The 15,417-nt window shown below is 44.0% G+C and overlaps 1 protein-coding gene across 1 annotated transcript; it reads left to right on the top strand.

Annotated features, from left to right (window-relative positions):
* Positions 1–3,734: 3,734 nt before the first annotated feature.
* LOC142072411 (up-regulator of cell proliferation-like) lies at positions 3,735–11,341 on the top strand. The gene is given in 6 exon segments (XM_075129067.1): positions 3,735–3,750; positions 7,429–7,764; positions 7,767–7,799; positions 7,802–8,463; positions 8,465–9,341; positions 9,344–11,341. Coding segments are annotated over 6 exon segments (3,894 nt in total). The 3' UTR covers positions 11,314–11,341.
* The last annotated feature ends 4,076 nt before the right edge of the window (positions 11,342–15,417 follow it).

Genomic DNA, 15,417 nt, shown 5'->3' with positions numbered 1-15,417 from the left:
ACGTGTCCAAACTCCATTTTTTCAGAAACCCAGATAAAGTTTGGTGGTGGCAGTGGAAATCCAAGGGTAAAATAATTTTGTACATTGGGGAAGTTTTAACCTAAGCTGGTAAAAGTAAGCTTCAGAAATTTTCAATTTCAGTAATTTCAGATTTACTGCACACTGGAAAGGCCATGACCACATTATAGAGGAAGAATAACGTATTTAAAATAGGGTTCAGAGTAGCAACCGTGTTAGTCTGTATTCGCAAAAAGAAAAGGAGGACTTGTGGCACCTTGGAGACTAACCAATTTATTTGAGCATATAAATAAATTTGTTAGTCTCTAAGGTGCCACAAGTATTTAAAATACTTAATTTTAAAACAATGTTTAATTTTTAATGCTGAACTCATCAATTTCATTTAAGGTCAGGTAGGATGGGTATCTGAGGTGGACACACATTGAGTATATATCCCAAACAATTCAGAAAAGCCATTTTTGGGAAAAAGCAATCCAAAATATTTCTGTGTCCAGTGTATCCATAAGCATTTTTTTCAAGAAATAATGTATTGAGGTTGAGCTGCTAAAAGCACGTTCTCTACCTGTTGATTTGAACCCATCACTTTTCTCTTTGAATCCCTCTGCTCACTCCTCATCTGATATTCAATCAGATTTAAATTATTGGTCACCTTTTCAAGGAAACTCTGTCTCCTACCTAGATGAGCTTTACCCTTGTAAAGAATTCGATTTCATTGTGGCAGACAAGACTAAATGTTGACCACAGTCTTTGTCCTGTAGCGTTTGTTGATTTTTTAGATACACTAGGCCAAAGCCATTGAGCACCTTGAAGATAAAGACCAAGATTTTGAACTTGAATGCTATTGCATTTCAACCTTGGAGGGTTCACCTGGTGCATAGGGAATGGGATTTTTTTAATCATGAGGCATTTGTGTTTCATCGAAGAAGAAAATCTTCTACAAAGGACCAGCTGTTGTGAAATCAGGTTTTCTCCAAATATTACTCCTGGAGGAATTCTGTACTACTGTAGGCATGCATAATTAATGAGCCATGCAGATCTTTAATTTTTTGTGTAGAAAAAAAAGCTTCTGCCAAAATGTTGTTGCATTCCACCTTTTGCCCACCAGAGGGCACTGTGTCACAAGAACAGCAGCAGATACCCGCAGAAAATAATAATTACCAGTGCGCGGGGGGGGGGGGGGGGGAGCACGGGAGAAAACCTTTTGTAGTGATAAGCAAGGTGGGCCATTTCCAGCAGTTATCAAGAAAGGTTTTCTCCCCTCCCCCCCCCCCCCGCCCTGACTCTCCTGCTGGTAATAGCTCATCTTAAGTGAGTGTGTATGATAACACCCATTTTTTCATGTTCTGTGTGTACATAAATCTCCTCACTGTATTTTCCACTGAATGCATCCAATGAAGTGAGCTGTAGCTCACGAAAGCTTACGCTCAAATAAATTGGTTAGTCTCTAAGGTGGCACAAGGACTCCTTTTCTTTTTGCGAATAGAGACTATCTATAGTTCTGGCAGAGTCGGGTACTGCTTTGAGTGGGTGTGTCCTGGTCTGTGGGGAGCTTCCTCTTGATGACGAGGGTTACCTGCGGTTTTCAAAACCCACAACAGGGGCAACTTAACTATTTCACTCCATGCAGTGTCAGGAATCAATCAATAGGAACACAGCAGTTCTGTCTGATCAAGGATTAAATGCAAGTAAGTATGCTCTTATCTAACACTGCAGTTTATTAGATTTAAGCATACAGAGACATAAGCAATAGGTTTAGAACATCCCAGATATTTTTCCTAATATCTGGAATGGTATTGAGTAATTAACAGCAGGTTTGGAGTGGCCAGTTGCTCACTCACCAGGGAGAAAGGGTGTCAGAAAAAAGTGTCTCAAGATGGCTTCCGAGGACTGCTCCACAATATACTCTATTAGCTAATCTTTTATAACTAACTTCTACAAAACACATAGGTCATAATGACCCCAACTGGATCATCTCTTTTCTAACTTTCAGTCAACTTTTCATATTAGAGGTGCCTAGATTCAAAGTTTTCCAACCACCAAGGTTTTCAGTCTCAGTTGTTTACTTGTCTGTCCCCTCCTCCCATTCTGATTAGCAAAAACTATCAGCTAGATATGACCTTGCTTCTAAAAGCCTCTCTCCAAATTAACCCTTAACTATGTGGTGTTCTATTTCATTAATTCATATTGGCAGAATGCACATAATATGGTTGCAATTAGTTTGATCACATAATGGGGTACACAAATCCCTCAAACCAGGGCAACAATGAGTTTGAAGAGATTGTTCGAAGACCAAAAGAGATGATTCTTGAAATATTTCTTTCATGATGGGGTACCCATCGAGTATGGGGTGTAGTTGTTTACACCCATTGGTGGTTACACTAGCTTTACTGTCTGGGTTCCAGTGTGGGGTGGTAGGTGACAAATAGGGGTATGCAGTCAGAAGGGGGTTTATTTCTGTGTTGACGCAGGTTCTCCTGGGGTATTTGGGTGGCCTGTTGCATGAAAAAAATCAAGTTGCAGTGGGGAAGGTTTAGATTGGATATTAGGAAAAACTTTTTCACTAAGAGGGTGGTGAAACACTGGAATGCGTTACCTAGGGAGGTGGTAGAATCTCCTTCCTTAGAGGTTTTTAAGGTCAGGCTTGACAAAGCCCTGGCTGGGATGATTTAACTGGGAATTGGTCCTGCTTTGAGCAGGGGGTTGGACTAGATGACCTTCTGGGGTCCCTTCCAACCCTGATATTCTATGATTCTATGATGCAATCTACTTCTCTGATGGAGTGTCCTTGTTTGGTGAAGGTGGTTTTAAGTGAACATAAGAACGGCCATACTGGGTCAGACCAAAGTCCATCTAGCTCAGTATTCTGTCTTCTGACAGAGGCCAATGCCGGGTGCTTCGGAGGGAATGAATCAAAAAGGTAATCATCAAGTGATCCATCCCCTGTCACCCATTCCCAACTTCTGGCAAAGAGAGGCTAGGGACACCATCCCTGCCCATCCTGGCTAATAGCCATTGATGGACCTATCTTCCATCAATTTACCTAGGTCTTTTTTGACCACTGTTATAGTCTTGGCCTTCACAATATCGACAACAAGTGTGTTAAGCCAGGGATAGTCAATAGGCGGACCATGGGCCAAATCCAGACTGCGAGATGCTTTTGAATAGATCCCACAATGTTTTTATTTATTATCATTATGGGTTTCTCAATTTTTTTTTCTTGGAGTCTGGACCTTGACTATACCTTGACCAAGAAATTTGGACCTTGACAAAAAATAGGCTATCCCTTCATTAAGGTATATATCACTTACTTTCTCCTCAGAGCACATTCTGTGGTATCTGAGTGGCTTTCAATAACATATTTCTTGGTATGGTTGAGGTGGTTACTAGATCTATGAAGGTAGGTGTGGTGATCCATGGCTTTCTTGTAGATGGTTGTCTGTAGGGTTCCATTGTTGAAGCTGATTGTGGTGTCCAGAAGTTGATGCTAGTGTGGGAAAGCTCCAGAGAGAGTTTAATGGATGGGTGGTGGTTGTTGAAGTTGTGGTGGAAGTCTGAGGGAGTTTAAGCTGTCTTCCCATAGGATGAAAATTTCTCAGGTATATCACTGGTTTCATGATGCACTTCTCCAGAAATTCTTCTTCAGGATGACCCATGAAGAGGTTAGCATATTGGGGAGCCATCCTAGTACCCCTGGCTGTTCTCATGCTTTGGACAAAATGTTTATTGTTGAAGGTAAATCTATGACAGGCGAGGATGAACTGGATGAGTTTGGCTATGTGTTTGGGATGGATAATTGATGGTTGTCCATTGTCTTTTAAATATTTGGGGCAGGCAGCTATCCTGTCATTGTGAGGGATATTGGTGTATAGGAAAGTGACATCCATGGCGGCAAGGATGGTATTCTGAGGAAGGTTGGTATACTGTGGAGTAGAGTAGGGCTCAAATGTACTTGAGCCATCCAGCTACTGTGAGAGTGGACTGTCTGGAAAGACTCTTGCCTAGGCTCACAGCACATGCACGTTTCAATCTCTTTGGCTCATGAGTGTTTGCATGCAGTCTTCTAGAAAGCCAAAGGTTTCCTTTAATCGATGTTTTCAGTATTGCTTCCTCAAACGGGCAGTGAGTGCCACACACTGGCTGAAATAAATGCTGAGTGACTGAGATCAAGTAGGGGATGTTGAGCTCTGTGGTGCACAATCCCCTCCATTATAAGACTGCTGATTTTGCAAAATGCTGTGTTTTTGACGAGCTGTGTCTAGGGAACTCCTTGCTCAAATGACCCCAAAATTTGGGTCACTAACCCTATCCTGTTCCCCCACGAGACAACAAATTTCAAGTCAGTCCAAGTAAGCATGCAGATCTTACAGCACTTAGAAGAATTAACATTTAAGTAGAAAGGGCTTCTCAACCTAAACTAAAGCAGAGCTGGTGCTTCATTACAGAATCATAGGACTGGAAGGGACCTCGAGAGGTCATCAAGTCCAGTCCCCTGCCCTCATGGCAGGACCAAGCACCATCTAGACCACCCCAGACAGGTGTTTGTCTAACCTGCTCTTAAAAATCTCCAATGATGGAGATTCCACAACCTCCCTAGGCAATTTATTCCAGTGCTTAACCACCCTGACAGTTCGGACATTAGGAAAAATTTCCTATCTAAACTTCCCTTGCTGCAATTTAAGCCAATTGCTTCTTGTCCAATCATCAGAGGATGGGAAAATAATTTTTCTTCCTCCTCCTTATAACAACCTTTTAGGTTCTTGAAAACTGTTATCATGTCCCTTCTCAGTCTTCTTTTTTCCAGACTAAACAAACCCAATTTTTTCAATCTTCCCTCATAGGTCATGTTTTCTAGATCTTTAATCATTTTTGTTGCTCTTCTCTGGACTTTTTCCAATTTGTCCACATCTTTACTGAAATGTGGCACCCAGAACTGGACACAATACTCCAGCTGAGGCATAATCAACGTGGACTGGAGCATAAGAATTACTTTGCATGTCTTGCTTACAACACTGCTGCTAATATATCCCAGAATGATGTTTGCTTTTTTTGCAACAGTCTTACACGGTTCACTCATATTTAGCTTGTGGTCCACTCTGACCTCTAGATCCCTTTTTGCGGTAATCCTTCCCAGGCAGTCATTTTCCATTTTGTACATGTACAACTGATTGTTCCTTCCTAAGTGGAATATTTTGCATTTGTTCTTATTGAATTTCATCCTAGTTACCTCAGACCATTTCTCCAGTTTGTCCAGATCATTTTCAATTATAATCCTATCCTCCAAAGCACTTGCAACTCCTCCCACCTTGGTATCGTCTGCAAATTGTATAAGTGTACTCTCTATGCCATTATCTAAATCATTGATGAATATATTGAACAGAACTAGACCCAGAACTGATCCTTGCAGAACACCACTCGTTATGCCCTTCCAGCATGACTGTGAGCCATTGATAACTACTCTGGGAATGGTTATCCAACCAGTTATGCACCAACCTTATAATAGCTCCATCTCGGTTGTATTTCCCTAGCTTTTTAATGAGAAGGTCATTTGAGACTATATCAGATGCCTTACTAAAGTCTCGATATACCACATCTACCGCTTCCCCCTATCCACAAAGCGATCACCCTGTCAAAGAAAACTATCGGGTCGGTTTGATATGATTTGTTCTTGACAAATCCATGCTGACTATTACATATTGCCTTATTATCTTCTAGATGTTTGCAAATTGATTCCTTCATTATTTGCTCCATTATCTTTCCGGGTACAGAAGTTAAGCTGACTGGTCTGTAATTCCCTGGGTTGTTCTTATTTCCCTTTTTATAGATAGGCACTATATGTGCCCTTTTCCAGTCTTCTGGAATATCACCCGTCTTCCATGACTTTTCAAAGATAAGAGCTAATGGCTCAGATATCTCCTCAGTCAACTCCTTGTGTATTCTAGGATGCACTTCATTGGGCTCTAGTGACTTGAAGACATCTCACTGGTCTAAGTAATTTTCAACTTGCTCTTTCCCTTTTTTGAACCTACCCCATTTTCACTGGTGTTCATTATGTTAGGCGTCCAATCACCACCAACCTTCTTGGTGAAAACCGAAACAAAGAAGTCATTAAGCACGTCCGCCATTTCCACATTTTCTGTTATTGCTTTTTTGTCTTCTTTGAGTAATGGGCCTACTCTGTCCTTGGTCTTCCTCTTGCTTCTCATGTATTTGTAGAATGTTTTCTTGTCACCCTTTATGTCCCTAGCTTGTTTGATTTCCTTTTGTGCCTTGGCCTTTCTAATTTTGCCCCTACATACTTGTGTTGTTGGTTTGTATTCATCCTTTGTCATCTGACCTAGTTTCCACTTTTTGTAGGACTCTTTTTTTTATTTTTAGATCATGGAAGATCTCCTGGTTAAGCCAGGGTGGTCTCTTGCCACTCTTCCTATCTTTCCTGTGCAGTGGAATAGTTTGCTCTTGTGACCTTAATAATGTCTTAAATGGATTAATCATTTATCAGGTCCAAATACCCTAACACTGCACTGGAGACATTACCGTACCAGGACTGGCCTGGAGGTGTCTTAGCATTAGCTCCCCATGTTGCAATGTGGGTAAATTTGCTTTGTAAGTAATGACAGTACTCACAGCTCCCCAAAAGGACAGAGAAAGTAGCGTGAGTGAAGGGACTGATTTAGTCGCTGGGAGGTAAGCAAAGCCACAGTGCTGTTAGCTACACCTGCAAGAGACATGTCCCAGCAAAGAGATGGAGGAAGATATGAAGAAAATCAAAAATAAGTCTTCCCAGAAGGTGTAATCTGCACTGACTGCTGAAAGGGAAATAAAGGGTCAGATCCTCCGGATGAGCCATTGATGCCCAGCACAGCTCAGGGTGACGGGTGTAGGCTACCATCACAGCCACCTGATCCTCAGACTGCCAGGCACCAGTCTGATCCTGAGCAGCAGCTTAGAGCAGCCAAGGGATCATTCCAGCTTCTGGGATCACCACAGAGACAGGGTCCTGAGTCTATGCCCCCTCCTCCAGTAGCTGTGAGCTGGGATGTCATAGAGCTGGTTATACTGGAAGATTTTCTAGGAAATTCTCAGTTGGCCACTTAAGCCATTTTCAAGTGGACTCTGCACTGCGCTGAGGATAAGGATTGGGATCAAACAATGCAAACCAACCTAGTGGAGTTCAAAGTGGGCCAGAACTATGTTTTATTTGCATTGAAGTAATCCCATTGGCTTCATTTTTGTTATACCAATATAAGTAAGAGAAGAATTGAACCCAGGAGGTATAAGTCATCTGTTACTTACTGGGTTCTGCTTTTCTTTAAATTACAAACATCAGGCTGTCTATGGAATGAGTAAACTGTATATAAAGTCACCATTTTCTACTCTGAAATTTTGGTTTGTTTTAACTTCCTTCTGCAGAAAGAAGTAAAGCATTTCAAGATGTTCTGTCCAGATTAAACCTGGAGAAGCACAGAAGCATCAAGATCAGGCTGAGGGATGTTTTGGAGATCTGCCCAGAAAGCATCAAGAACAGGATTCCAGAGGCATTAGGTGATTTACCTTGGCATTTCCTGAGGAAGGTCATGGCTCTGAATGGGACGGCCAGAAATACAAGCATTGGGCACAAGGCTCCTGCAGAAGAAATGGATGATTATGAGGAGAAACTGCATACTGATGGCACTTTCTGTTTTAGTGACACTGAGATGAAAGTTTCTCTGCAATCTCTTGATGTTCTTTGTGCTGTTCTGCTTTGCTCAGTTTCCTACAGCAGGAGATCCTATCCAAAATGTCCAGTGCCAGTTTGCCCTCCCTCTGCTGCTACCCGCCCTCAACACCCCCAAGGGCACCCTACTACTGTGGGTCATGAGGGACATTGTGAGGAAGTGGAGGCCGCACTCCCTGGCACAGAGCAGAGGGTTCAGAGAGGAGAGCCTGGTGCTCACAGAAATGCCAACGATTTCTTTTCTGTGGATGGGGAGCTGCAGCTTCTCCAAGTCCCAACTCCTCAATGAGGTTCTCAGCCCCTCCCAGCAGCACCACAATTTCTTTATCCATCGGGACATGGAGTCTGGGAACTTCCTTCAGAAAATCACAGATGGGCTGGTTGAGATTTCCTGGTATTTCCCTGGGGGGACGGAAATTTCTGATCTTTTCCGAGAACCCATTGCAGTTACAAATCTGCATGGAGACATTGAGTCCCACTGGCTACAGTTTAGCTTTTTAACAGCGGTCTCCTCCGCAGTGTTCATAGTTACCAAGAGCATCGGTGAGAGAGAATACGAGCTGTTATCATCTCTGAAAAAATCCAGCTCTAAATATTACTTCATCCTCAACTGCAAGAATAAGAAACCCAAAGAAACTCTGGGATTTCTTAATAAGCTGTCCCCAGTGTTGAAACTGAGCAAATCACTAGTACTGGTGAAAGATAGTACCATGAATAATGCAGGATTTGTGGAAAAAGGTGAAGTCCACCATAGGAACCATAGTGAATTCATCTCCGAAGACAGTGAGTTTGGAAGCCATGGCTGTGACGGCACGTGACCTATGAATCCAGGTGGATGAAGAGTGTCAGGCATGTCAGTGTGCGAGGAAATATACTGAAGAAATCACTGCAGAAATAAGAGATGGGGCAAAATACAAAAGGGAAATGCTGAGCCTGCAAGGAGACCCATGGAAAAACTTGGCTCAATTGGAAAAAGAGATGTGCCAAATGAAAAGGCAAGGGGACGTGGCCATTGAAGACTATAAATCTGCGCTGAAACAGAAATGGTTAGAGATACGTAGACAGCGGAATCAGTGTGACCGTACTAATGGTTTGACTAAGTTTATCAATGGAATAGTACAGTTGAATCCAGTGGAGAAACATTACTTTCTGAAATGGATGAAATTTAGCCTGGATAATATTGCTAGGGGGAATCTTTCTGAAATGCGGGCAGACTATAAAGAGAAATGTGAAACTCCAGGAGTGGACCGAAAACAGCTGGAGGAATTAGATAAATTAATATCTGATAGTTCCTTGGGGGTGGAGCATTTCATGCGTGAGTTGGGACAGTTCTATGACGCTGAATGCTCAATGGTTAAAGAAGGGAAAATGGAAGAAAGCCAAAGACCATTCTCCCATCTCCCATGCACAGCAGCTGACCTGATGCTGGAAGGGTTTCCTGTGGAGCTGATCGATGGAGATGCCTCCAACATCCCCATGAACTGGGTAGTAGATGTTCTAACTCATCTCCATATCAGACTAGGGGGTAGATCCAGAATGGTGGTTATAACAGTGTTGGGAGTGCAGAGCACTGGGAAATCGACTCTTCTCAACACCATGTTCGGCCTGCAGTTGATCAATGTAGCGATCGATGTACGCGAGGAGCGTTCATGACACTCATTAAAGTTACAGAAGCTGTTCAGGAGCTGCTTGGCTGTGATTTCATCCTGGTGATAGACACTGAAGGTCTGAAGGCCCCTGAACTAACAGCACTGGAAGACAGTTATCAACATGACAATGAGCTGGCCACCCTGGTGATTGGACTGAGTGACATCACCATCGTTAACATGACCATGGAGAATGCCACAGAAATGAAGGATGTTCTGCAAATTGTGGTCCATGCATTTCTCAGAATGGAGGAAATAGGACAACAGCCAAACTGCCAGTTTGTGCACCAGAATGTCAGTGATGTGTCTGCTCATGATCAAAACATGAGGGACAGGAAACACCTCCTGGAGCAGCTGAATGAAATGACCAAAGCTGCAGCAAGGATGGAAAAGCAAAGCAGGGAAATGGCATTTTCTGATATTACGGAGTATGACCCAGAAAAACACAATTGGTACATGCCTGGCTTGCGGCATGGAGTCCCTCCCATGGCTCCCGTAAACACTGGATACAGTGAGAGTGTGTGTGAGCTAAAGAAATACCTGTTTGAATTCATAGAGAACCGTTCACGGAAAAGAGCTGGAAAGGATATTCCTGATTTTATTGTATGGTTGAAGAACCTGTGGAAGTCAGTGAAACATGAGAACTTCATCTTTAGCTTTAGAAACAGCCTTGTAGCTGAAGCCTATAACCTGCTGTCTGTGAAGTATTCTGAATGGGAATGGGGTTTCCGCAAGGAGATGTATCTCTGGATATCTGAAAAAGAAACTTTTATCCCGAATCAGCTGCCAGAGACACTAGAGGGTGATCTCTTTCACAGCTTAAAAATGGAAGCACAAGGGAAGCTACAGCAGGGAGAACAGAAGCTCTTGAATAACATAGAACAGTATTTTAAAAGTGAAGCTCCAAATTTGAACCTGATAGAAAAGTACAGAGAAGATTTCAAAAGGAGCGCAAATAGCCTCAAAAGAGAACTTGAAAATTATTCAACCAGTAACTGTAAGGAAGCAATTCGAATACGAAGAGGACAGCACAAGATAGACAATATCCAGTCTGAGTACAAGCAGAAAATTGAAGGGGAAGTTGACAGACTCTTGGCTGAATACCGAAACAGAGAAGATAAATTAGACCATGAGAAACTGAAAAAAGAATTTGAAACGATGTGGCGAGAAACCTTGTCAGAGTTAACGCTCTGTACTTTACAGAAACATCAGGTTGTTGAGGATATGGATCTCCAGCTGAGAAAGGATCTGAAGCACAGAGGGGGTGCTGTCAGACAGATACTACAACATGCAAAAAGCCTGCTGGATTATAGAATGAAGTCTTTCACAATGAAGAAGGAGTACTTAAACTTAAAATGGACCAGAGCAGTTGTAGAATACTTCTCACAGGAATGTTACTGTAAAACTGAAGAGTTTGCTCTATCTTTAATGACAGAATGCAAGAAATACATTGAAGAAAAAGTTAAATCCAAAACAGACTATGATGAAACCTATTGTGGAGAACTGCTGCATATGGTTAATGAGAGGTTAAAAGAGGAGGATATTGAGCAACTTCACACTTCTTCTTTGTTTGAAGTTGACCTGAAGCGTCACGTTTTGGGGGAAGCAGCTTGGGCATTTCAGAAGATGCATGAACATTTTATCAAAAAAAACGATCCTCAGCAACGTCTGGAGAAGCTGAAACCTCATTATTTCTCCATATTTACTGATCTCTATTTGGAAAAGAAGGAAAGCCAAACAAGGGCGAGGAATTTCTGTGATCAGTGTCTCAAACCTGCCCTGGTGGGTTATGTCAACAAAAGGCTCGGACTAGAAATAGTTGACAATTTTCTCAGCAGTGAACAGGCCCTTGAATACGCCAGCCAAAGCTTCTTTCAGTTCTTTTTGCTAAAGAAGCTGCTGGAAGAGATGAACTTTGACAATGATGTGAAATAGATAAGTAACTATGAAGAAAGAAAAGGAGTACTTGTGGCACCTTAGAGACTAACCAATTTATTAGAGCATAAGCTTTCGTGAGCTACAGCTCACTTCCTCAGATGCATGATATGGGGAAGTGAGCTGTAGCTCACGAAAGCTTATGCTCTAATAAATTGGTTAGTCTCTAAGGTGCCACAAGTACTCCTTTTCTTTTTGCGAATACAGACTAACACGGCTGTTACTCTGAAACCTGTAACTATGAAGAGTTTGTCAAATCCTGGATACAGAGATGTCTGATAGACCACTATGGAGGGAAGGCAAGTTTGAGAGATTTGGAGAAAGGGATTCTATCCAGAATAATAAATAAAATCAAGGGAGTTCTGAAAAACTCCATAAATAAAAACAATAACACAGTTTCTGCCTTTTTAGACAGCTTTTGCAAAGAGCTGCAGCAGGACCTGGCCATTTCCAGCAATAGCTTAGTTGAAGACAATTAGAATCCGTTGAAGACAATTAAACTGCTATATTTAAAGCATGACTGTCATTTACTCTCCCTATTGTGCATTAAGAAATTAGTATTCTTGTTTTAATGTAATCACACATAAGAAGCAACAGAAAACCATTTACAGTTAAACAAAATAAACTTGGGAACGGACTTTTTTGTGCTGGCTTATTTATTTTGAAATGTTGCCTTGGAACTTTTTGTTTTATTTAGCCCTGAGAGGAAGGGTAGTGGGTGAGGTCAGCAAACATTTCAGGAGATGTGATACTTCCAAAGAACAAACCCAAGATCCCAAGTGATGCAGGAACCCTTAACATTTAAATTAGCCCTTCTGAGAGGCCTGATGCTGATAAGAATGACTGACCTTATGAAAAACGGGCTTTGTTTTCTCACTTAAACAGTGAGAAAATTTCACAGAGCCCTGAGCTCTCACTGGGGGGGGATGGGGTGGAGACCCAATGGGGCACAAGTTAGTAACCGCTGTGGTGGGATAGGCAGGGCCAGCTCTGGAGTCAACAGAGCAACCCTCAGGTGAAGCAGTTAAACCCCAACCCAAAGACTGGATTTTCCACAGTTACAAGGGAAATTAGATAACTATACACACACACACACACACACAAACAGACTGAAATATGTAGGGTTAGAAATCCCCAGTAACAACACTGATGGCCCAAACTCTCTGCAGTGACCCCAAACCATGACACTCCCTCTCTGTGTCTCTTCTCGACAGTGGGGCTGTGAGTGTAGCTGGATTGGGCAGTGGCTCCGTCTACTGTCCCATGGGGGAATCTCTTCTCTTCATTGCCGCATGCCACGCAGTTGCCGTACTTTATCTGTCAGCCCAGCTGCTCAGTGGATTTGCCCATGTCACCCGGTTTCAGTTGTTCCTTTCCACATAGAATCATAGGACTGGAAGGGACCTTGAGAGATCATCAAATCCAGGGGTTCTCAACCTTTTCCTTGCTGAGGCCCCTATAAAAACATCCTATAAAAACAATAGGGCCCGGCAGGGGGGAAGCGTGGGCTCCAGGCCAAGGGGACACACTTGGGCATAGGCATAGTTTTACTTCTATTTTTTTGGGGGGGGCGGGGGGAGGAATGCCTGGCATGGTTCATCCCATCTCCACAGAGCAGGGTCCAGGGGGGATGTGCCATCTCCACCCACTGACTCACTCAGGAGGGCACCCAGCTTGTCTGTGCTCTGGGGCGATGCAACCAAAAATATAACTCAAAGTGGGGACTCAGTTCAAAAAGTTTGAAAACCGCTCAGGGTGCGGGCAGGGGGTTAGTTAGGGGCTGTGTGAAATGAGGGGAGTAGCTCAGGGTGCAGGGAGGGGATAGCTAAGGGCTGTGTATGGGCAGGGGGTAGCTCAGGGTGCAGGCAGGGGGTAGCTATGGGCTGTATGCAGGCAGGGCGGCTTCCAGTGCAATGCCCAGCTTCAGGGGCAAGGCACTGGGACTCCCGGCTTCAGCCTCCCTGCTGCTCCTGGCTTGTGGGGGAGGGGAGGTTTGCCGGCTCGAGCACCGCGTTGCTCCTGGCTTGGAGGGGATGTGGGGACCCTGCCGGCTTCAGCCCCACCTAGCTTCTGGCTGCGCCACTCCCGGCTTGGGGGGGATGGGGAGGGCACCGCGGGCTTCAGCCCCGCGCCGCTCCTAACTAGAGCAGGGGGCACACTGGCTTCAGACCCGCACCACCCCTGGCTTAGGGGGAAGGAGGGGGGCAGGCTTCAGCACTGGGGCTCCAGGTTTCAGCCATGGGGCTCTGCGGCCCCCCTGAAAGGGCTCACTGACCCCCCGCTGAGAACCACTGATCTAATCCAGTCCCCTGCACTCATGGCATGACTAAGCATCATCTAGATCATCCCTGACAGGTGTTTGTCTAACCTACTCTTAAAAATCTCCACTGATGGAGATTCCAGAACCCCTCAGGCAATTTATTTCAGTGCTTAACCACCCTGACAGGAAGTTAGCCATTGATAGCTACTCTCTGGGAATGGTTTTCCACCAGTTTTGCACGCATCTTATAGTAGCTCCATCTAAGTTGTCTTTCCCTAGTTTGTTTATGAGAAGGTCAGGTGAGACTGCATCAAAAGCCTTACTACCGTCAACATATACCACATCTACTGCTTCTCCCCATCCACAAGGCTCGTTACCCTGTCAAAGAAAGCTATCAGGTTGGTTTGACACGATTCGTTCTTGACAAATCCATGCTGACTATTACTTATCACCTGATTATCTTCCAGATGTTTGCAAATTTAGAGCTTAATTATTTGCTCCATTATCTTTCCAGGTACAGAAGTTAAGCTGACTGGTCTGTATTTCCCCAGGTTGTCCTTATTTCCCTTTTTATAGATGCCCATTTCCAGTCTTCTGGAATCTCTCCCATTTTCCATGACTTTTCAAAGATAATCACTAATGGCTCAGATATCTCCTCAGTCAGCTTCTTGAGTATTCTAGGATGCATTTCATCAGGCCCTGGTGACCTGAAGACATCTAATTGGTCTAAATATTTTTTTACTTGTTCTTTTCCTATTTTATCCTCAGATCCCACCTCATTTTCACTGGCATTCAGTATGCTAGATGTCCAATTACCACTAACCCTCTTCTTGAACACTGAAACAAAGAAGTCATTAAGCACCTCTGCCATTTCCACATTTTCTGTTATTGTTTTTTTCCCTCTTCATTGAGTAATGGGCCTACCCTGTCCTTGATCTTCCTCTTGCTTCTAACGTATTTGTAGAATGTTTTCTTGTCACCCTTTATGTCTCTAGCTATGATCTGTTTTGTTCCTTGGCCTTTCTCGTTTTGTCCCTACATACTTGTGTTATTTATGTTCATCCTTTGTCGTAATTTGACCTAGTTTCCACTTTACGTACAACAATTTTTTGATTTTTAGATCATTGAGGATCTCCTGGTTAAGCCAGCATGGTCTCTGGCTATACTTCCTATCTTTCCTATGCAGTGGAATAGTTTTCTTTTAGGCCTTGTAGTGGGGCAACTGCCCCACTCCAGTAAAACAGGGGTTAAAAGCATCCCTGGAGAGGGCTGTGGCTGGGCTAGGCTGATTCGGGAAGCAGCCACAGCTGTGGCTAGCTCAATCAGGGTCCAGCTGGCCCTTATAAGAGGGCTTGGGGCCAGAAGTGAGAGGAGTATCACTCTAGCCCTGGAGGGAGAAGGGCTAGCTGCCTGGGAGCAATGTACCTGAAGTGGAGCAGTGCTGGGAAAGGGCAAAGGGAGCTGGGGAGCAGCAGCCTGGTAAATCCCCAGGCTGAGGCCTTGTTGAAGGCCTAAGAAAGGTACTGGGGAGGCAGAGGGGCAGCCTGGGGATAGGCAAAGGCAGCAGGTCCTACCCCCTTGCCAATGATGAGTGGCCATTACAGACTGCAGTCTGCTCCAGTGAGCAGGGGCTAGATGATGACTGGCAGTAGCCACTGAGGCAAGGTGGGTTTAGAGGGTTGGGGGTTCCCCTGGGAGGGGAGACCCAGAGTGTGGGGGTACAGCTAGGGGGCAGCACCCCAAGGTAAAAGGGCACCGAGGTCCAGGAGGGATATGGGGGCCCTAAGGCAGGCAAGACACCAGCCTGCAGAGGGGGCTCCCAGTGCTGAAGAGCTAACTTCCAA

The sequence above is a fragment of the Caretta caretta genome, chromosome 6 (assembly GCF_965140235.1).
Source record: "Caretta caretta isolate rCarCar2 chromosome 6, rCarCar1.hap1, whole genome shotgun sequence".
NCBI lineage: Eukaryota > Metazoa > Chordata > Testudines > Cheloniidae > Caretta > Caretta caretta.
This window is presented reverse-complemented; position numbering and strand designations above follow the sequence as displayed.